The sequence below is a fragment of the Conger conger genome, chromosome 13, assembly GCF_963514075.1.
Source record: "Conger conger chromosome 13, fConCon1.1, whole genome shotgun sequence".
In the NCBI taxonomy this organism is placed as follows: Eukaryota; Metazoa; Chordata; class Actinopteri; order Anguilliformes; family Congridae; genus Conger; species Conger conger.
The window spans coordinates 42,547,134-42,569,288 of NC_083772.1; the positions used below are offsets into that span (position 1 = coordinate 42,547,134).

General features: G+C 43.7%; 1 protein-coding gene across 1 annotated transcript; it reads left to right on the forward strand.

The window, feature by feature from the left end:
- Positions 1–2,249: 2,249 nt before the first annotated feature.
- Positions 2,250–22,046, forward strand: LOC133108626 (scavenger receptor cysteine-rich domain-containing group B protein-like). The gene is made up of 14 exons (XM_061218241.1): positions 2,250–2,474; positions 2,874–2,934; positions 9,312–9,447; positions 10,709–10,741; positions 11,702–11,749; positions 11,998–12,294; positions 13,573–13,641; positions 15,621–15,935; positions 16,690–16,767; positions 17,376–17,441; positions 19,255–19,317; positions 20,450–20,770; positions 21,137–21,199; positions 21,634–22,046. The coding sequence occupies exons 2-14, from the start codon at positions 2,920–2,922 to the stop codon at positions 21,945–21,947; spliced, it is 1,818 nt and encodes a 605-aa protein (XP_061074225.1). The 5' UTR covers positions 2,250–2,474; positions 2,874–2,919; the 3' UTR covers positions 21,948–22,046.
- Positions 22,047–22,155: the final 109 nt, after the last annotated feature.

Sequence of the window (22,155 nt, forward strand, 5' to 3'; positions counted from 1 at the left end):
ATCTCTCACGCCTTCAGTGAGCTATTGAATGTGGAACAGCTCCCCCGGTGGAAATGTGTGGTCTTGTAATGCCTCGGGCTATGTCTCTGACTCCTCTCTCTCTCTGCACGCTTGACTGACATTCTGGGGGCATCACATTTTGTTGATTAGACTAAGCAGGAGACAATCCTCCCCTGGAGCAATGCAGGGTTAAGGGCCTTGCTCAATCGGCAGTGCAGATCGTATTGTGGCTACACCGGGGATCGATGCAACGGACCTTGCGTGTCCCAGTCATGTACCTTAACCACTACGCTACAGGCTGCCTTTATGAGCTTGAATAACTGTACAGCTAGGCTACATAGTGTCAGTCCATCAACTGTATATTTTGAAACATGAATTTAAGGACTATAAACACAGGCAGAGTGTTTATAGTAACTTCATTCACAAAAAAAACACATTTAGACTGATAAATAAGGATTTACTTTTTTCTATTCAAATCAAGCAAATAATTACACAGCTTAGGGGCAAACTAATGACACTGTAATAGGCAATGTTGTGGCTAGTCTGCCCAGCAGGGTATGGCCTATCCACAAATGACAAAGATGAGTTGGCATTTATTAAATGTAAAACCTGTAACCAAAGAGACAGGAGACATTCTCCTTGTGTTTCAGTGATGTGGTGGGAAATATTTACAATATTTACAAAGGGATTTACAATGGTCTTTTAACAATGTTTTAACACGAAAATCTTACTTATTGTACCTTTAATAGACACCAAAAATTAATCAGCTGGTTGCTCGTAGTCATGTTGCGAATCAACAGTAAGGGTCAATTGGGAGGGACTTACTGGAACAATCTGCAGGATTGTCTTCATCTTGCCCAATCCTTCACCAGACTCAAAACTGGATTAAAGACACATTTATACCACCTCGCCTGTTTGCACAAGCGTGTAAAGCCTGTTACTCCCCCACCAGCTCTTCCCCTCTTCCCCAGAGTGTTTTTATGCTGGATGTTTATAATCACTGACCCTCTGACCTTTCCATTTGTCTCATTGCATTGCCTTTCTGTTTGTCTGGTATACGTACAGCACTTCCAATATTGACTGCATAGCATCAGAGTTCTGAAAACCCTGCGCATGCAAAGCATTTTCAGTGTGAAATGAAAATTACTTTATATGATGAGGATGATGATGAGTATTATTATTATTAGTCATGGGTGAATTTTCAGTCCATGTTAAACTGTAAATTTGTATTGTTTTATTATTGTGCATGTCGGGGGAATATACACAAGTGCATTTCTCACTCTTGAGTAATCCTGTACCCGACTATTTAGGAGCTTCTGGTTATTGTGTTAAGTGCTGCACCATGTCAATAAAAATCCTTGTTTTACAGTGTAGAGTACTGTGCAGCCAGCCATGGCTGTTTACCATCCTCTCCCAGAAGAGGAAATGTATTCACGTTATTGTGTACCATTATGTTCCCAGGAATTCATATCCAAAGTAAGATTTGACAGCGTGGTGCTGTGCAGTGAAGCCACAGAAAGCAGTGTGCCATTACAGCATAGCAGCAATACCTCGCAGCCTTTACCTCCACTTCTGCCCAACTGATCGTTTTCATTCCTTTCCTCACGCCTGTTACTCTCCTCGCTCCTTAGCTCCATTACATTACATTACTGGCATCTTATCCAGAGCGACATACAGTTGATAAGACTAAGCAGGAGACAATCCTCCCCTGGAGCTATGCAGGGTTAAGGGCCTTGCTCAAGGGCCCAACGGCTGTGCGGACCTTATTGTGGCTACACCGGGATTAGAACCACCGACCTTGCGTGTCCCAGTCATTTACCTTAACCACTACGCTACAGGCCGCCCTACAGCTCCACCCATCGGATCAAGCAAACGTATATTGGGCAAATAGATTGTCCTTTCTCTTTCAAGTGCCGGTTTGAAGCCACATCAATTACAGACATGGCAGATGTGGAGAGGTGGATCCACCGGTTGATAATTTATATGTCACGCATTCCTTTGGCAAAGGATACACCCTTCAAGGAGCATTTAATGGATTGGAATCTCCTTCAAGATGGTGGACCTCAAATGATACGTAGACCAAGGAGACAGAGATGGATAACATACATGTTTAAAAAAAGTGGTGGATGTCTGGTGTCTGGTGGATGAATTCAAAATCCATTCCTACACTTCCCAGAATGCTCCCCTTGCACAACCCCAGATAGGATCTCAGCATCAGCCCAGGGATATTCGTAGGGGGTGAGCCCACATAGGCTCTCTGCCCTGCTTTCAGGCGGTGTCGGATTTACGGTCTAAACGAGTTTCCCACCGGAAAGGCCCACATGAACACCTTATTATGTCGGATGATCAAGTGGAGGAAATCGCGATTCTAGATGCAGTACGAATTGGCCAAGTTGTGACATACTCAATCTTGCCAACATGGTCGAACAAAACACCAAGTGAACTGTAGGAAATGCCATACAATATAGCTATCCGTAAGTTAACCACAGCTACACAGACATTATTTGAAAACTATAGTAACACAGCATTCTATTTCCTGTGATATTAGCATTTTTAACTGGCAGAAAAAGCCCAAAATTGCTTGTTGTAACTAGCTATTCGATTGTTAGCCTAGAACAGGGGTCGGCAACCCTGGTTCTGGAGAGCCGCAGGGTGTGCTGGCTTTCGTTGTTACTTGGCATTAATTTATCAATGAAAACCGTTGATTACACAGTTAACTCACCTCACCTGGTTTCTTGGGTCTGAATCGGTTGCTTATTTTAAGGTGGAGACGAAAGCCAGCACACCCTGCGGCTCTCCAGGACCAGGGTTGCCGACACCTGGCCTAGAATATGAAACGTACTGGAACTAACCTGCAGCCTTTCTTTCAACAGTCGGAACACAAAGCATGTGAACGTGAAGGAGGATGGCCGACTTGCCATGTATTCCCAACTGGTAGGAAACTAGCGACCCCACATCACTCGAGAGCAGGAGGGGGCAGAGCTAGCAGTGCCAGGTCCTGGGGCGAACCGACAGACACAGCGCTCGGCTTCTAGCCGGGTTCTCCATAGCTCGGCCTGCCGCAGACTGCTCATGCCTCCCACTGCGATCGTATGTCTCTCCACGCCGCAGCAGTAACCGCAGTCACACGGGAATGCATTTCAAAGGGGCGAAGGAGTTGCCAAGCGTGGTTTTATATGTTATTTATGTAACACCTGTCTCGTTGGGACTCTGAACCAGCAGAGGAAATACGTATTAAATTTACGTCTTGCCCGGATAGCAAACCAAGACAACAACGTACGAACCGTGCTCCATTTATGGATTGAATCTAGGGACCTGGGCCAGCAATGTAGATGGTGAAATTAGCTGTTAACCAGCTACTCGTCAGCAATAAGTATACGCATACCGTACAAGAACACAACAAAAACCCAGTTAGTTAAATTAAGAATAACGGTAGCACTTTACTTTAACCCCTTGTCATACCCATGACATAGCCTAACAGCTGTCACAAGATAGCATAATATATGATGTCAGTTGATGTGAAATGATACTGTAGATGCCAGATGTTACTGTCATAATATTTACAGATAAAAGTATGACAGTTTTATGTAATTTGACATAACCTGACAATCTGTTAAGCTATCTTGTGACAGCTGTTATGTCATGTGTATGACAGTGTTATGTCAGCCTTTTGGCAAGGGGGTCAAGTAGCGTTATCAGAATAACCTTTACTTCAGAAAGATAATAAAGAATGCTTGCTTGCTAATCGTTGGAGCCCAATGACCAGTGCACTCACCGCTTTTGCAGAGAATTTTGAGAGGGAGAGTGAAGATTCGCGTGGTTAAAACTATTTCCAGGCCATCCCATCTCCAGGCTTCAAGCACAGTTCCTCCGGTCGAACTTCCCCGTAATCGAAATATTATAGATATTCAGCTGTGCACTGAAAAACCATTCCCGTTCTGGAAACGTTAAAAACCGTTTCAGCTGCGAACTTGCCCACTGCTTCTGTCTCAACACGATTCTCCCTCCTCTAACTTTTTTTAACTCGCAGTCTGCACTGCCACCAGTTCACTCTCCAACTCTCTTCCACGGCCTAGAAAAAGAAAACTGAAACCCCAGAAACCAAAACATTAATTAAAAAACCCATACACCAGTTCAAAACAAAGTAACACGCAAAAATGAACAACCAATCAGAAAAAAACGAAAAAGACGCAGGACCAGGGTTAAAGTTCAATAACACATTTCAAAGCAAAAAACATACAAGAGCAGATTTTTTCAATTGCACCCTGAACAATTCATAATCCCTTTTTCTAAAATGGTTACATCTATGTAGCCATTTACGCAATGGACCCTTTTTAATTATTCACTTTAACTGGTAAAGACATTAGGGAATGCTTGTCATGGAGATAATGCTGAAAGTGTGTTTGCAGATTAACTGATTGGATAAGTAGAAACACAAAATTGTTGTTTTTTGCACTCTGACATTTCCAGTCAATGTAACTGACAGGAAAGCAAAACAAAATCCATTCTTTGACTTTTTTCTTTGTTCAGCCTACACTCAAACCGAACTATGCAAGTGTTAAAGAACCCCGCGTCATCTGTCCGTAGTCACACGAGCGATCGCCACCGGCTATCACGTGTAATTTAACAACATGACACCTGTCCCTTAACACCAGCAGAGTTTCTGGAAAAAGGACAAGGAATCTGAAATCAGGTCTGTGCGCCTGACATCCTTCCCGAACTTAAACAGCGAGAGTCAGCTGATAGACAACTGTCTGATAAATAACAATACTGTACAATGTCAAAAAAATATATATAATTATATATCATTATAATTATGATAATAATAAATTAAACTTGAATTCTGTGGGCCAGGGATGTTTGCATAATGTTTATGCCAGCAACTGCCTCTGATGACAATTATTTTTAAGAATGAGTTTATATGTCTCTCAGCAGACTAATATAATCTCTCCTACTTATTTTCTTCCATCCTTTGCTTGCTGCAGGGCCCCTCACCTTATATTGCATATTGATTATGTAAATGCAGTGAAAAGATTAAATTGTTTATTGTCCCTATATGTGGCTTATTAAAATTGTATGGACGTAATCCTACGTACACTAAATATCGTTGATAGGCCTGATTCCTGGTGAGTGGCCCCAGAAGCCATTTCTGTGACTCACAGTGAATCACAATCAGACCATTTTCCATTCATCCTTTATTAAAGTAACTTACACCATCTGTGCACAAATTATACCCCTTTGAACTTAAATACAGGGCAGAGTGAGGTTTTTCCTAATTCCATAGAATTGTTTGTTTCATTATGACGAGCTCAGAATGTCCAATCAAAAGTGAGCCGCATCCTAATGAAATTAAAAATTCAAAGAAATAAAATGAAATAATGCATACTTATAAAAATGTTGATGGTGAGTTGGCGGGGGGTCGGGGGGGGGGGGGTGGTTTAGGAGAAAAAAAAACGTTTTGAATGTTCTGTGAGAATTTCTTCATGAATAATAATTGAGATGCCGTGTTTCAGTGGGATGCTATTTGTGTGAAAGAATAGTTATTTTTGCTCCTAAATTTTTTCCATAACCTCTGTTTTCAGCCTCTGTCATCAGGGTATTGTATCGTGTTCCCGACCATGAAACCGTCAACAATAAGCCCAGTCTGTATTTCCTGGTGCTTTTGTCAGTCCCTTTTTAATATAACCTACTTTCTAGCAGGCGACCAGGGGAAAGGACGAACATGTCTGGAATTAGCGTCCTTTGGGATTCCTTGTTACACGTCTGGAGGAGGGGTGAAATATAAAAAAAATACAAAGATCTTCACAGGCCTTACCACATGACACCCTTGTTATTTATTTATTTAAAGGTCAGATCAGTGATAATCAGATTGTGTCTAGTATAGTATAGTATAGTGTACCATTCAGCCCTGTTGAAAACATGGATGGAAGTTTATTTTATAGAATAAAGATGATGTGAATATGAGAGGCATTGTGTCGACAAAGTTACACAACTGGGGAACTGGGGGGTGGACAGGGGGAACAGTCAGAAAGACTCCTTCAGTATGCTGATCATAACGGAAGGTATACAATAAGGACATTCACATATTTCACAGATTCACAGATTAATATTCTGGATTAATGTGTTCCAAGTCTTTAGATGTGAGAACAATGAGATCAGTTTACAGTATAAAGAAAGGCAATATATATATATATATATATATATATATATATATATATATATATATATATATATATATATATATATATATATTCCCTTTAAGATTAAAATGTATTATTGTATTCATGTACATATGAATATAGATTAATACTATCACCAAAATAAAACAAAACTTACATTTATTCATTGGTGAATAAATTCCATTGAGTGTCTCATATCTGTGAAAATAGGTATGAGACAGAAAACATGGCTGCAGCTGTGATCAGGCCGACTCGCACCAAACCAGCTCATTTTTCACAATGGGACCACATTTCATTCTTTGGACTGGGTCCCCTGTGGTAGTTTGTGGCATCCTGCCATTCAGCCCACACACACACACTCACACACACACACACACACACACACACACCTCCGCCCATAGCCCCAAACCCCAAACTCCCTTCTGCTCATTCTTGAGTCCGCACTTTCCGTACAGGAAACAGGAGATACTAATCCTTGGATTGATTTCCTTTGACTTCTTCCCGAAATTCATCCTGGAAAAGGCGGAGGACTTAAACATCTGTTTTTTGACGTATCATTGAAACCAGGTACTTATAAGACAGAGAAAGATGGAAGATCTGGGTTTAACCTTGCCTGGGAAAAGATTTCCTTTACCCCCTATTTAATCCAAAGTTGTTATTGTGCAAATTTTTCTGGCATTTACTTGGCATTATTGAAATAATTTCCACCACCAGGAACTTATCTCCCTGCAAGTAAGTTACTTTACATTTTTCTGGAGCTTTATGTCCTATTCCAAGCTTTTGCATTTGCTTCTTGTTGAAATCAGCTTAATTAACCCTATTCAGTGGAGAACAAATACAAACAGGAACATGGTTTTGTACATGAAACATTGTCAGATATCAACACATCCCTGTGAAAGGTAGCTATTAATGCCAGAAATGTACAGTAAAGTACATGTAAAGAGTGAAATCAGTGACAGTAACATAAGAGGTCGTTTTCAATTGTAAGATTGAATTGGAGAGAGTGAGTGTGAATAAATTGGAGAGTGAGACTACATGAATAGAGTATTGAGCAACATAATATTAGGGAATCTTCCATAACTGGTCCATTGAGAAATGGATTTGAGTGGCTTGTTAGCATGTTGCATAAGTATGGCCCTAACCTGACCTAAATTGTTTTTCTGAGAAACATTTCAGATCCTAATTTGATTTACAATGGCCATTGTTAAGTACTCCTGCTGCCTGATATGCCTTGCGTGTAATGATGTATGTTCCTAAAAGGAGCCATCCTTGCCATAGTGCTGTAATATTCACTGAATTAACTACCTTCCATATGGAAGGTATTAATAAACCTAGTGTCTGCTATTGGCTTCATTAGCTCAGGCGGTAAGACCAGTCGTCCGGCAGTCGGGAGGTTGCCGGTTTGATCCTGGCCTGGATGTGTTGAATTGTCCCTGAGCAAGACACCTAATCCCCCAATGCTCCTGACAAGCTGGTTGGTGCCTTGCATGGCAGCCAATTGCCTTTGTTGTGTGAATGAGAAACATCAATTGTACAGCGCTTTGGATACAGGCATTATATAAAACACCAACCATTTGCTATGTATTGGTCACTGGTGTGAAAAGTCTGCACTGCATGTTGTGGTATATCTGATTAGTATATCGCCCGCAGCGATAATATCCGTCTTCCGTCTCTGGAGATAAGGCCTATGGCGTCCGAATAACTCACAGGAAGCCGCGCTCATACCAAAGACGAGGAACGGCGATGGTAGATCTGTCTTTTAAGGTTCACTATCTCTGCTGTTGAATATCACCCTGTGTCCCCATTACACTCAACCATAGTGGGCGGCCTGTAGCGTAGTGGTGAAGGTAAATGACTGGGACCCACAAGGTCGGTGGTTCTAATCCCGGTGTGGCCACAATAAGATCCGCACAGCTGTTGGGCCCTTAAGTAAGGCCCTTAACCCTGCATTGCTCCAGGGGAGGATTGTCTCCTGCTTAGTCTAATCAACTGTACGTCGCTCTGGATAAGAGCTTCTGCCAAATGCCATTAATGTAGTGTAGTGTAATGTAATGTTCCATCTGAGAACGGTGACCTTTCTGTGAAGTGGTGTCACGTCCTCAATAACCACTATATAGTAGCTTTGTGATTTAAGAGAGAGGGGAGAGAGAGTTTGAGCGAGGGCATATGTTTTAGTTGCTGCTCTTCCTTCATAATATGAAGCACAGGAAATTTGCAGATTTTATATATTTCTTTATTCATGCCTCATCCACAGCACCAAATTTGAAGCCAACCAAAAATATCATAGTCATAATGAATGTTATAGATGGTACACAATCCACTTTTCCTTGTAGTTTTCCATTTTAAGAAACAGGCGTCACATTTATGATGTTGTTTTCAACAGGGGATGCCAGGGTTGAATATAAGAACAATTGACTGCACTGATGTGTCCAGAAGTATGATATTATAATTATAATCAATCTATGCAATCTGATTTGCATTGAAATAGCTTCTTCCATTATGGTTTAATATTGGACAATCATCTCCCCATTGTTTCCCTAGGGACCTCACTGTCTCACTGAGAGGATAGGCAAAAGTGGCTTATCAAAACTGGGACTGAACCAAAATGGAAAAACAAATAAAGAAAAGCAACAATGGCACAAACACAAAAAATATATATATATTCTCGCCACCCCAATTCCTGACAATTTGACAACTGAGCTTTTAGCAGAATCGATCTTTGTCTGTTCACGGAGAATAGTGGTGGCAGCCTGGAGAACTGGGCCATCGTCACGCTCCAGTAGCTTTAAAGGCGCTTGAGGGTTGTTGATCTATTGAGCTGGGTTCAGAACACAGAGTATGGCTCCGTTTTGCTAATATTTGCTTTACCGGATTTGCCACAATATCAATGCTGAGCTATACTAGTTCAGTAAAGCACCCACACAGCGCTACGTTGGTCTAGCACTTTGAACCCCTGCCTACTTTAACCTCTGTGGCCATCAATTCTAACTGCAACCTAAGTGCAATTGTCCCCAACAACCCCTGCCCCAACCGCGCCCCCTGCATCAAGTCAAGCTTTTTTTTTTTTAAGTGTAATGATTGTTTCACATGGATAACGGTCACTCTTCTTCTTCTTCGTGTGTTCAACTTCAGACCGTCGAAACAAACAAAATGAGAAGGCAGCACGGCCCAAACGGCCTACAGTCAGGCATGAAGTCTGCCACCTGGGTGCTGGTCTTCTTCCTGGTGTCTCTGGTCATGACCACCATGTGCCTGGTTCGGGAGTTCGGTAAGTCCGAGAAAATGACTTGAGGTGATTCACAGAAGGGGAAGGACAGGGTTTATCTCCTTAGTGCTGGATTTAAAATGTCAATAATAATGTGCTTTACTGACGCGACTCAGCCGTTAATATTTTATTAAAGCAATGCCATAAAACTATGTAATATAATGCAATCTAATCACAGTGAAGAATGGAGATGTGAACAGAGGCAAGTGTTAACTAAGAAATGCCCTTTGATGGAACCAGGATTTGAATATGTTTCCAGTTGCCTGTTATACAGTAGCTACTGTAATGAAAACAATGTTGATGTTTAAACGACAGTGGACAGGTGAAGTTCTAAATGAACCATGAATTTCATACATTTCCTTGGGCATTACTGTATGTCCTGGATATGCTGCAATAATATATTTTTGACATAACATGAAAATTTAATTTGAATAAGTGGTAGAGGCCTACCAAAAATTTATATCACTGCCCTGATAAAAAAAAAACAAATATGAAGTATAAGAAAGTAAGGCTACAGTACACATTTATTGAATTTATCTCGTTAAAAGAATTACCAGTGTTCCTTAGGCGCCTTCCTGGGTTTTTAATTACTTAGTTTAAAAACTTGTATTAGTTCTTTCTGCTTATTAAAAGCCATTGGTCACAAAATGTCCCTCTACAGGCAATGCAGTTGCTGTAATGGTTTTGAGGTACCGGGGTTATAGTTAATGTAGATGGTAACCTGACAAGCAGGCAGACGTTGTCAAGCAATAAAGATCCTCATAAACAGTGCCAGCCAAGCTGGTGACAGGTGGTGCCGCAAAAGTGAGGGTGGCTACTGGCTAGCCTCAGCTAATCAACAGACTGGATGTAATGCATGCTGTCATTTTTATCCAACAAGATGGTATACACTCCAATAATATAAAATACCAAAAATACTGGTTCAAACTGTCAAGCCCTCACAGATGGCATTTTTTTTCATTTTTCCTGCTGTAGCAGTGAGATGAGAGCTTCATTCATTCTAGCAAAATGTAGTATACATTTTGGTGTTTTTTTTAAAGGATCTTCAATTCCATGTTCAATGGCCACTTACAACCTTCTCTGTGATTGAGAACACACTGAGAAAATAAATCACCTGCTTCCTTAACCGCTACATAACATTTTAGGAAGGATAGTAAGAATTGTTCCGTGGAAATTAAAAAGGAAATAAATGGTGTGGTTTACAAAACATGTGGATCATTTTTTTATTTTTTTTATTGACTTTCATGATGATTTCTGTTTTCAGGAAATATACACTTGACCAAACGAGTGACACCATGTGAGTATATGATACCCCTTCATTTTGTATAGCTGGCTTGAGTTAATACTTTATTAATACAGCTATAGAAAAGGTGTGTCGTTCATTAAGCAAGTTCATACAGCACAGAGTATGGGAGAGACAATACTATGCAGCCTATTTACAGTACGGAATAAAAACGTGAAAATATAGCTTTTTTAGGGCCTCCCAGGTATTGGGCCTATGCCACAGTTAGTGGTATCCCTGATTCGGTGATTCGCTCCAGTATGCGGTGATAGAGTCCTGCGGCCGGTAGTCCTGCAACACAACGCAGAATTGGCCATAGTGGGAGCGAGGGTTCGGCCCTAGGCGTGTTTCCCATTGGTTGCGCACTCATGACTCCTCTGTACAGCTCTGCAGAAGTGCTGCTGAGTGAAAAGACTCAATTTCTGGCGTGACGACGCAAATATGACTGGGCATTTCAGACAGTTAGCACAGTAACAGAATGAAAAGTTTGGCCGGCTCGACTCACGTGGAGCGGCATAATTGGCTCTCTACTCCGAGGGTAGGGGGGGGGACTCAGCAGGGGGAGGTTCGGCACCAACAACAGCAGCGCCCCGATCGCCTCGGAGTCACAATCCCGGTCGGAGACGACACGGCTTGGAGACGATGAGGCTTGGAGACGATGCGCCTTGGAGAAGGCGTGTCGCTCTCCAGATCGTTGGATCCATCCGTGCTGCCGGGTTATTGGTATTGATAGGGTGCAATTGGCCACCAAATTGGGAGAATAAGGGAAGAATCTGAAATAAATTATAGAAATATGAGAATTGGAAATGTATTTGATTATAACTCATGAATTCCAGTGGTATGTTTTCGACAGGCAGTCTTTAGTCTCCACTAAGCAGAGACAGGCCTCAATTGCTTGATAAGCTTCATGAAAAGTAAAGCGCAGGGATATGTTGCAACTCCTTAACCACCTACTGCTCCTCTGTCCCCCTCTAGCTCCCTCTAAGTCATATAAAGTTAGAGCTTCAACACCTCATTCCCAAGGTAAGGAATCCAATTGTTGGATGTCTGTTTTTCAAACAATCTTTCAGGTCTGTGGTCCCTGTAGTTCTCAAATTGTCCGTACTGTGTGTTCATACCATTATTTGAACCCTGTACTAATGAGTGATCTTTGGGCGGGTTGTGTCGTGCAGTACACAGTGGGTCACACAGTAGGCGCCTGCCTGTTCCCGCAGGCGCTCCGTACAGTAAGGGGACGCTCAGTGATTTAGGGCGTGCCGTTGCCTCCGCAGTGCGGCTGGTGGGCGGGCGGGGCCGGTGCGAGGGGCGTCTGGAGGTGGCGATCAACGGGACCTGGGGCACGGTCTGCGACGACGACTGGGACATGGTGGACGCTAACGTGGCCTGCAGGCAGGCGGGCTGCGGCCCGGCCGTGCCCAGCAGCGCCTCCTTCGCGGCGGGAGACGGGCCCATCCTACTGGACAACGTGGATTGCCGGGGCGGGGAGCACAGCCTGGCCCAGTGTGGGAGTCTGGGCTGGGGGGTCCACAACTGCTACCACTACGAGGACGTAGGGGTCACATGCAAAGGTAAGGCCTTCCACTTGTATTTGGGGGTCAGTTTGACCCCAATTCAGTGTTTGACAAGAGTTAACCTTTTTTTTTCATCTTGATTCTGTATGATTTTCTATTTTTCTCATTTGGTGGGATTAAACATTCAGTAAACATAATGCTATGTTAAGTCCTGTACCAACTTTGCTTGTGCTGTGTGGGGTTATTTTGATCATCTGTAACTGTATGAGATATTTCTTTATGGATGATTCTGGTGGCACCTTCCCATACAGGGGCTACACCTTCACTTACTGTACCTTAGGCTCTAAAATGAGATGTTTCTCACAGATTTTTCACATTTATGGATAAAAGGCTAGTCATTTAGGAGACAATAAGAAGGCGACACAGACAACGTCAAGATGTGTCCATTGTGATAATTTTGCATTTATTTAGACTGTTGGGGTCAATTTGATTCTTTCGGTCAATTTAGGGTTAATCGAGTGAAAACATGGGTTTTTGTGACGCACAGTCAGATACCATGAAATCCATCAGCAGTGAGCAGAAGTTCGGAACCGATTTTTCATCCCAATCCCAGCTGGGGTTGTTGACATGCTCATCGGTTTCATGGATTGCTGGTGCTCTACCTGCTCTTAGTTGGTGTCTTAGTTGGTGATCCCTTTGGATTGAAATCTGCAGATGTCTTTTTTCTGACCTTCTGAGTCACCAACTTTCATTACTGTTTCATGACTCAACCCTTTAGGGTGGTTCTAGGGAAACCAAGGACAATCCATTCTAAATATGCTATATAATCACAAAATGCAAGGAAGAGTGACATCAATGTACATTTTCTATAAATTTATGGCTTGAGTATTTTTCAGTCACCAAAGTGACTGAAGACTGATAGCTGATATTGATGGAGAGCTGTGTTTTGGGATTATATGAGTGTCTTTTGAGATTACATACCCATCTGAATTTTGGGAAGTGCTCTTGTTTTTTCCTTTTCATGAACATAAATGTATTATCTTTAGTGTGTTTTTAAGCATAAGCAGAAAATTGCATATACTGTATATCTGTGTGTGTGTCTGTTTGTGACTGCAGGTCTGAGTCTCCGCGTATGTGTGTCTCTTTGTGACCGCATGTCTGTGTCTCTGCGTGTGTATGTCTGTCTGTGTGTGTATGTCTGTCTGTGTCTATGTGTGTGTGTGTGTGTCTAGTTCAGCTGTTAGTCATGACTATGTAATGTGGCCACTGAAGTGGATGGATAAAACAAATTGTCCTTTTTTTTTGCAATTGATCTTTCTGTGGTTGTGTGGACAGACCCCTCCCAGCTATCTGCAGGAGGACATGAGGCCATCACAACACCATCTCCTGGCATATCAGGGCCTGGTAAGCCTCCACGACCCCTTCTCCACATCAGTGTCCCCACAGGCACTTAGGCCCACAGTGATTCATCAATATCCATTGTCAATACGGTGTGCTCTCTGTCTGCCTGGCCAGTGTAGTTCAAAGGCTAGCCGAGGAAAATGGCTTCCATTAACAGTGCATGGCTTTCCGGATGATTCCATTTGTATTCATCAAATCCCTCTGGGACAAGAAAAGAGAGTGTTATTACAGCTGCCCCCTGATAACAGAGTTACAAAGATGTTTTAATTCCAAAGATATGAATATGAATAATTGTCTGTCTGAATTCCTGAGTTGCTGTTCAAGGTTTTGCTGATACTCATCCCTTTGAAAGGATATTGAGCTTGTGTTGTGCAAAGTAGATGCATAAAGTCGCGAGTAAAATAAAGTCCTTGCTGCTTGCCTTAGGAAAATCTACCTTTTAAAAATGTTTGACCTGACACAAAGATATATTTCAGCCCAAAATGCATGCCACTGCAGTATTGCCTTAAGGGTCTGGGTATAAAGAAAATTTAAATGTTACAAAATGTTCTGAAAAAATCTATTGAGTGTAAAACAAAACATCACCTTCAGGGTAAGGTCTGATGAAAGTGGAAATCTTACTGTATGCAATGTTGTGAAAAACATATCACTACACATCCCAGAAGGAAGATCACAATGAGGTGTAAACTAATCATTTGTTGTACACTGAAGACAGGTACTTTACAAAGAAAGTAATATTGGAGGCCTGAGGCAAAGGCATCAGCTGACCTTGGCATCCCTTCTAAGAAACTCGAAATGGCAACATGAAATGAGCTAGACATGACTTTCATCTGCTAATCCATACATAATGAATATGGCATCAATTACAGGAGTTCTGATTATGACCCCATAGACCCCATGTTCTCTAAAAATGGTTGAACACAAACACAAATGTTTTGTGTCAATGGGAACTGCTCCGGCATAGACTCTTAGGAGAATAATTTCAAGTCAACAAGCAAAATGTCAATCTTTTTTTCCAATTAGAAAACAAAGATCAAAATTATTATTAGCTTAGGCGAAACGGATGGTGCAGTGGGTAGCACTGCCGCCTCACAGCAAGGAGGTCCTGGGTTTGAATGCCGGTCGGCCGGGGCCTCTCTGTGTGGAGTTCTCCCCGTGTTTTTGTGGGTTTCCTCCGGGTACTCCGGTTTCCTCCCACAGTCCAAAGACATGCAGGTTAGGCTGATTGGAGAGTCTAAATTGCCCGTAGGTATGAGTGTGTGAGTGAATGGTGTGTGTGCCCTGTGATGGACTGGCGACCTGTCCAGGGTGTATTCCTGCCTTTCTCCCAATGTATGCTGGGATAGGCTCCAGCCCCCCTGCGACCCTGTTCAGGATAAGCGGGTTCAGATAATGGATGGATGGATGGATTATTAGCTTATGAACATAAATAAATAAAAAATCCAGTTAAATAAATCCATGCTTTATTTCATGGAAACCTGCCTGTGCAGTGCATTTAATTATTTATTAACTGTCACCATAATTTAAACTCCTGAGGGACAGGAGGAAAAAAGCTTCTGTTTTATAATTTTTTTTTTTTTTACATAATCCAAGTGCCTTGGATGACAAACTCATGTTGTTAAGAGAAATATTGTAAAGAGCTCAGGGGAGCCAAAATGTACTGTCCTCATATACGGTAAACTGTACTGTCCTGTAAATTCAGTGTAACTTCCTGTGTTAGAGGAACAGAGACTGTAGTTGCGCGGGTCGTACAGCAGAGGGAGTAATACGGGACAGAGACTGTAGTTGCGCGGGTCGTACAGCAGAGGGAGTAATACGGGACAGAGACTGTAGTTGCGCGTGTCGTACAGCAGAGGGAGTAATGCGGAACAGAGCCTGTAGTTGCGCGTGTCGTACAGCAGAGGGAGTAATGCGGAACAGAGCCTGTAGTTGCGCGTGTCGTACAGCAGAGGGAGTAATGCAGCGCTCCTGGTGTGTTGCAGTGGACGGGTCCATCCGGCTGGAGTCGGGGCTGCACGGCTGTCAGGGCCGTGTGGAGGTGCACTTCCGGGGGAGTTGGGGCACGGTGTGCGACGACGACTGGGACATGCGCAACGCGGACGTGGCGTGCAGGCAGACGGGGTGCGGGCGGGCCGTCGCCGCCACCGCCAACGCCTTCTTCGGCCTCGCCACCGGCCTCATCCTCCTCGACAACGTCAAGTGCCAGGGCCACGAGGAGAGCCTGGCGGCCTGCTACAACCTGGGCTGGGGAATACACAACTGTGGCCACCACGAGGACGCCGGGGTCATCTGCACAGGTAGCTCCACACCCGTCCCCCGTCTCTCCCGCCCAGTGGCGGAACCGGAACCTGAAAGTACCGAGGTCAAGGTACTCCGCGGGGGGTGGGGTGTTTGTTCATTTCTTTAATTTGTTCATTTTTGAGGATGTGTTTTAGGGTGGAGTGAAAACATCTTTTTGACAAATTTACTGTAAATCTCTAATTTACAGTATTCAGACCCTTTGTTGTGGCACTCCCAAATTAGAATAAAATTAATTTAAATTAAATCTACAATACAATAAATTCAGCAAAAAGTGAAGGGGTCTCCAAGCCACAACTCAGTTTTACACTACATAGAGCATGAGTGCAGAGGGTAGCGCTGAAGAAAGACCACACACGCAGAGCCAGCCACTCTTTCACCTGCACTGTTAACATTATGAACTTTCCTGATTAACCCTTAGTGTAGCCTTAACATTCTGTATGCTCCCCTTGTCCGAAAGGTAAAAAATGACCCGCTTTCACTAAACCCCTAAGATAAAGCAGCTTAATTTAATTTTAATTCATTTAATGATATTTGCCATGAAGAAACAACCTGTCACTCATCACAAACTTTGTCATCAAATTTGAAGTTGAAAAAAGGGGGTTTTCTCTTCTGTTGAACATAGCCAAAGAAGGACTTTAAGGGTACCAACATAGCCACCAAATGTTTGAATTCAGTGGCAGGGTTATCATCGTTTGCTGGACAGGTAATGTTCAGTCTGCTTCACTGTGGAGTCTGTGGTATCACCTGCAGGTGTCTTGCCAACGTTCAAGTCTCCTTCGATAACCAACGTGGGGGGAGATGGCAGGGATTTCCCGGAAAGCACGACTGGTATGTCTACATCCGGATCCCTTGTTCCTCACATTTCAAAATGTCAAATTAGCCTGTCAAATTGTTTGCCTGTTATTAGGGCTATTCGTGACAGTTTACAGTCAGTCCCCTCCACTCCAGCTCCAGCTGCCTTACCCAATATTTCCCAGCAGAGGGCGCCATTCATGCTGAATTGCAGTATCAGTATCTGTGCTGAATAAATGAGGCAGAAATGATCGCCTTGCCTCATCAACTGCTGCTTCTCCATACCGCATGTACTATTAATAGAACAATACTTAACTATCCTCATATCAAAACAATGTTAAGAAAGGGCAAAGTCAGAGCTACAGTATATGCATTATATGTGCATTCTCTTCTAATTGTGGAAGGTGGCAGACATTTTGAATGAAATGGAACCAAAGATACGAAGAGCTAACGACGATTGGGTCAGGTTCCTGATTTGGGCAAGATATATCAAAATGTATTGGTCTAACAGACTGATGTCGAAATATTCAGAATCTTAATATTGAAGTATTAAATTCTTGTTTAAAGTATTGGTTCTGTGACTCTGTGCAGGCTCCATTTTAAAGCGCCTCCTTTCCCCCTCTCTCTCTCTCTCTCTGTTGCAGTAACAGCTGTTACAGCTGGAGCCAGTGAAACCACAGGAGAGCCCACCACTCAGCCAACACCAGCAGGTACTGAAACACACAATGCCCACATTTGCTCAGCAATGGGGGGGGGCAATAATCTCACCCCAAACAAAGCAAACTCATTAACATTTTCATCACGTGCCCCTTTTGTGCTACAATAGCAAAATAGGTTCCTTAGGTATTGAATAAGTGCTGGACATCACCCTACATGATTGGCAGTGTCCCATTGTTGGACTGTATTAATGTCATTGTTCTGTCCTCACAAACCAGCGAGATACAACTTCTTTTTGCTGATAACAAAAGGAGCAGTTAGTGAAATATGCTCTTTGTACCCTTTTTTACATGTTTATTAAGATTTAAGATTCAGATTATTATATACGCACATAAGTATGAGGAACTAAATTAAACCAGTGTTATTTCTGAAGTAGTCCCGGAATAATCCAAAAATAATCAGATAGATTTCACCTTTTAATTAATCTGAAAGACTATGTGACTAATTACATTTCCAGTCATGCGATTTGTAACCAGTACCAGATTACATTTCCAACCCAAACAACCAAACGCTGTATAAGCATATCTTCTATACATGTTCCTCATGTTATTTTATTTTCCAATAACTGCTCCATGAGGTTAAGTTCATCACAGGCACTTGAATGGTGTGCTTGAGTCTCACACACTCAGGTTTTGCTGCCCATTCCTGAGTTTCATTTACCGGGATGTTTTATCCACGGTTGTCTCATTTGCTGTGAAGGGATATCCACAGAGCCCCTGTTATTCACTAAAGCTCACGTTACATTGAAAGTAGGGACACAGCGATGGACAAAATCTGTACTACTTTCAGTTTTGTTGTAACTGACCTGAAATTACATTTGAGGATTATTCATATCCAAATAACTCATAAGCAACAGCTTCCCCACCACAATGTCACAGTGGAGCACTATTACCATGTCACTATATGCTGAAATGGATTGTGTATATGACTTCATATGTTTTGTTCATATTTCCAAATACATTTCCGTTCATCACATGACCAGTCTTATTCACTGCAGGATTTGAACCGGAGACCTTTTCAGCTTTTAGTGAATAATTAATGAAACTGATGGAATAGGTCTTTATTTTCTCAGTTACAACTACAGTAGAGCTGAGGGCAGAAGGGAAATGGCTTGTGTCAGTAATATAACAATGAAACATGCCTCCCCTAGCTACCTAAAAAACACACACACATACACACACAAAATGGTGGCCACAGAATGGATCAGGGTTACTGCGTGTTCAGCTCCCTTACCCCATACCGCAACTGGGAGACAAGTTTTGCCAGTTAGCAAACCCAGCACAAACAAACACAAACAAACACAAGCAGCCATTGCCACTGGCTGGAGTTCAGGTAACAGAGGCTGGCAACAGGTTAGGGGCCCCACAGGAACAGAACTAGAGGCAGGGAAGCCTCTATGTAGGCTGCACAGCCCAGATATAATGAATTCAGGCATCTTCAATCCAGGTGTGTTCGGTTAACAGTGACTCCTGGGGAAATATGTAATGAAAAAAACCAGCCGGTGCTAGAGGAACATAACACAATCAATAACAAGTTTAGACCTGAGAAAGCAGGTGAGAAGAGATCACCCGCATTAATTAACCAAATAAACCTTTTTTTTTTTAAAAAGCTCACGTTGGGTGCATCCCAATACCATCCTTTCCTCCACTGTCACCTTGTTTCCTATCCTATGTATGGGGGAGGAGATGAGTGAAGGAGAGGAGATAAATCGGCGGTCTTAAGCACGGCTTGGTTATGTGACGGTACTGTGACTTTAAAGGCTCCATTTTAAAGCGCTTAATTTCCCCCTCTCTCTCTGTGTTGCAGTAACAGATGCTACAACTGTAGCCAGCGAAACCACAGGAGACCCCATCACTACGGCACCAGCAGGTACTGAAACACACAGTGCCCTTCAAGTGGACAATATCAGAAACAGCATTATTATATTCCGAGGCCGTCTTATTAGGTAGCTGTCATTATGAATGACAAATCAAAGATGTATCCTGTTTTCCTCTATACTATACATCCGTATAGGAGGCGAGGATGTAGCGCAGGAAAGGAGGATACATTTTTGAGTACAAGGTCTCCAGGACAGTGTATTTGAAGCATTTTAGACAGATAGACACTGCAGGCCTCTCAAGAATGTATTCCCTGTCTCAGTTATTAATATTGTGATGAACACAAACAAACAACCATTTTAATCAGACCTTGGTCAAATATGAAATTGTTTTGGATTCAACTAATGTAACCTCACCATGTTCCGAATAGAACACGGAGAAGCAGCCACTTCCACCAGAAGTTAACATCCGTTCAGTGGTAGACTTTCTCCTGAGGAATGTGGTTTATGATTATGGTTGCTTATTGACCATCTCAGACACTAAAGGGCTTTGATTGATGTGAATTGGACCAATACTTATAGAGAAAACGACAAATAACTCATAAGCAACAGCTTCCCCACCACAGTGGAGCACTATTACCACATCACTATATGCCGTAATGGATCGCATATGTGACTTGTATCAAGTTTTTATGAAAACAGAAGGAATTATTCTTTACGCACACACAAAGTTAATCTGGAAGTATTTTTTTTGTTATTTGTCATGAAAGTTGCACTGGTCGGAACAGTTATTAATCTCTGGTGTTTTGTAACCTTTGAAATACAAAGTGCAAATCTGGTCCTCTCGGTTGGCTCAATCGCGCCAGTTGAATAATTTGAATCCAGAACAATTACGTATTTGACCCAGGTCTGATTTTAACACGGCTTACGGAAAGACGCGTGTTACATTACATTATTGGCATTTGGCAGACGCTCTTATCCAGAGCAACGTACAGTTGATTAGACTAAGCAGGAGACAATCCTCCCCTGGAGCAATGCAGGGTTAGGGGCCTTGCTCAAGGGCCCGACGGCTGTGCGGATCTTATTGTGGCTACACTGGGATTAGAACCACCGACCTTGCGTGTCCCAGTCATGTACCTTAACCACTACGCTACAGGCCGCGTGTAACGCGTGTGATGTTTTCAGCGCCAGTGCGGGGCTCCATCCGGGTGGTGAACGGGCACGGCCGCTGCCAGGGCCGGGTGGAGGTGTTCTACGGGGGCCTGTGGGGCACGGTCTGCGATGACGAGTGGGACCTGACCAACGCCCAGGTGGTGTGCAGGCAGCTGGGCTGCGGGCCGGCCCGGGAGGCCAAGGTGCTGGGCTACTTCGGCTACGGCGCAGGCCCCGTCCTGCTGGACAACGTGGACTGCAGGGGGAATGAGGGCCGGCTCGTCGACTGCTTCCACCTGGGGTGGGGCCAGCATAACTGCGGCCACAGCGAGGACGCTGGCGTCGTCTGCCTGCGTAAGGCGTCATCCGCCGAACGACTGAGCGTAGCACGCTAGGTCAGGCTAGGGGAGGCAGAACCTGTCGGGGGTTTTCAGGACCAGGCTTGATACAGTGCTAGGTGCTATCTAGGTATTCGGTCAGCTAAGCATTAGGTACACTGTGTTTTGTGTTATGTTATATACTGTTATGTTAAATTACTGAATGCTTATTGATGGGTCTCACGTACTTGTTTATTTAGCTTTATAATCTCTCGAAGCAGGGATAGTATATTAGCATTCATTTGATATTGTTGCTTGTTTTTGGGCATAATAACATGAATCTACTGTATGTCATTAATCCATAGAAAGTCTGAAATAATAAACTTCACTTCTCTTTTTCTAGCAACTCCAGAAGTTGCTTCACGTGAATTTGGGCCAGTGGTACCGGTGGAATTGCCAACAGAGGGTGAGTTTAATTTGCCCTGGAGATTTTGGTTCAGATGCAGATTGTACAGTCTCTAAAGCACTTGTAATGTCTAAAGATGGCTGACACGTGCAATGACTATTATGTTGATAAGGTGGTTCTGTACAATGCCCCATTGAGGGCCTCCTTGAGGCACTTGATTCAGTGATTCACCAGTCTGTCCAAATCATATCTTGACCATATCAGTCTTGCAAGACGGCACATAATAGGCCACGGTGTCACCCAAGCAGGGAGGGTTTCTGTCTGATGCGACCGGTCCGCTGGATTGAGCAGCTTCAGTCCTCCGCTTGTACTGGCTGCTGCAGGTCAGCCTGGGGAGACACAAAATGGAGGCAATAGCGGATCGTGCCGCTCTGTCGCGCAGAAGCTGAGGGTGGCCTTCTGGGTAACGGAGTTCTCCCCCGGGTTTCCCCCAGGGCAAGTGCGGCTGGCGAACGGGACACACTGGTGCGAGGGGCGAGTGGAGGTGTTCTCGGCGGGCCGGTGGGGCACGGTGTGCGACGACGCCTGGGACCTGGCGGAGGCGCGGGTGGTCTGCCGGCAGCTGGGCTGCGGGGAGGCGGAGCGCGCCCCGGGGGACGCCTCCTTCGGGAGGGGGGAGGGCACCATCCTCCTGGACAACCTGAAGTGCCGGGGCGAGGAGGCGTCGTTGCTGGAGTGCTCGCACATACCCTGGAACGTCCACAACTGCGAGCACTCGGAGGACGCCGGCGTGACCTGTAAGCTGTAGTGACCCGGCCGCGGCCCCACCGCCCAAACGCCGCCCTCCTGAGGGAGCCCTTCAGACTCTGTACATTTTGTCCATCGTAGCACTTCATACAATTTGGAAGGAAAGCACTTTATGGGAGGGGGGGGGGGGGGGGGGGGGTCACAGACACAGATTAAGCTTAGTCCTGGACTAAGTTTTGTATGGGGACTCTCCATTCAAAATTGCTTTT

Excerpts from the sequence above, each read along its gene's own strand:
- LOC133108626 (XM_061218241.1), top strand. Across the intron at positions 15,936-16,689 it reads CGCCGGGGTCATCTGCACAG|GTGTCTTGCCAACGTTCAAG; the intron begins GTAGCTCCACAC and ends TATCACCTGCAG. Across the intron at positions 20,771-21,136 it reads CGCTGGCGTCGTCTGCCTGC|CAACTCCAGAAGTTGCTTCA; the intron begins GTAAGGCGTCAT and ends CTCTTTTTCTAG.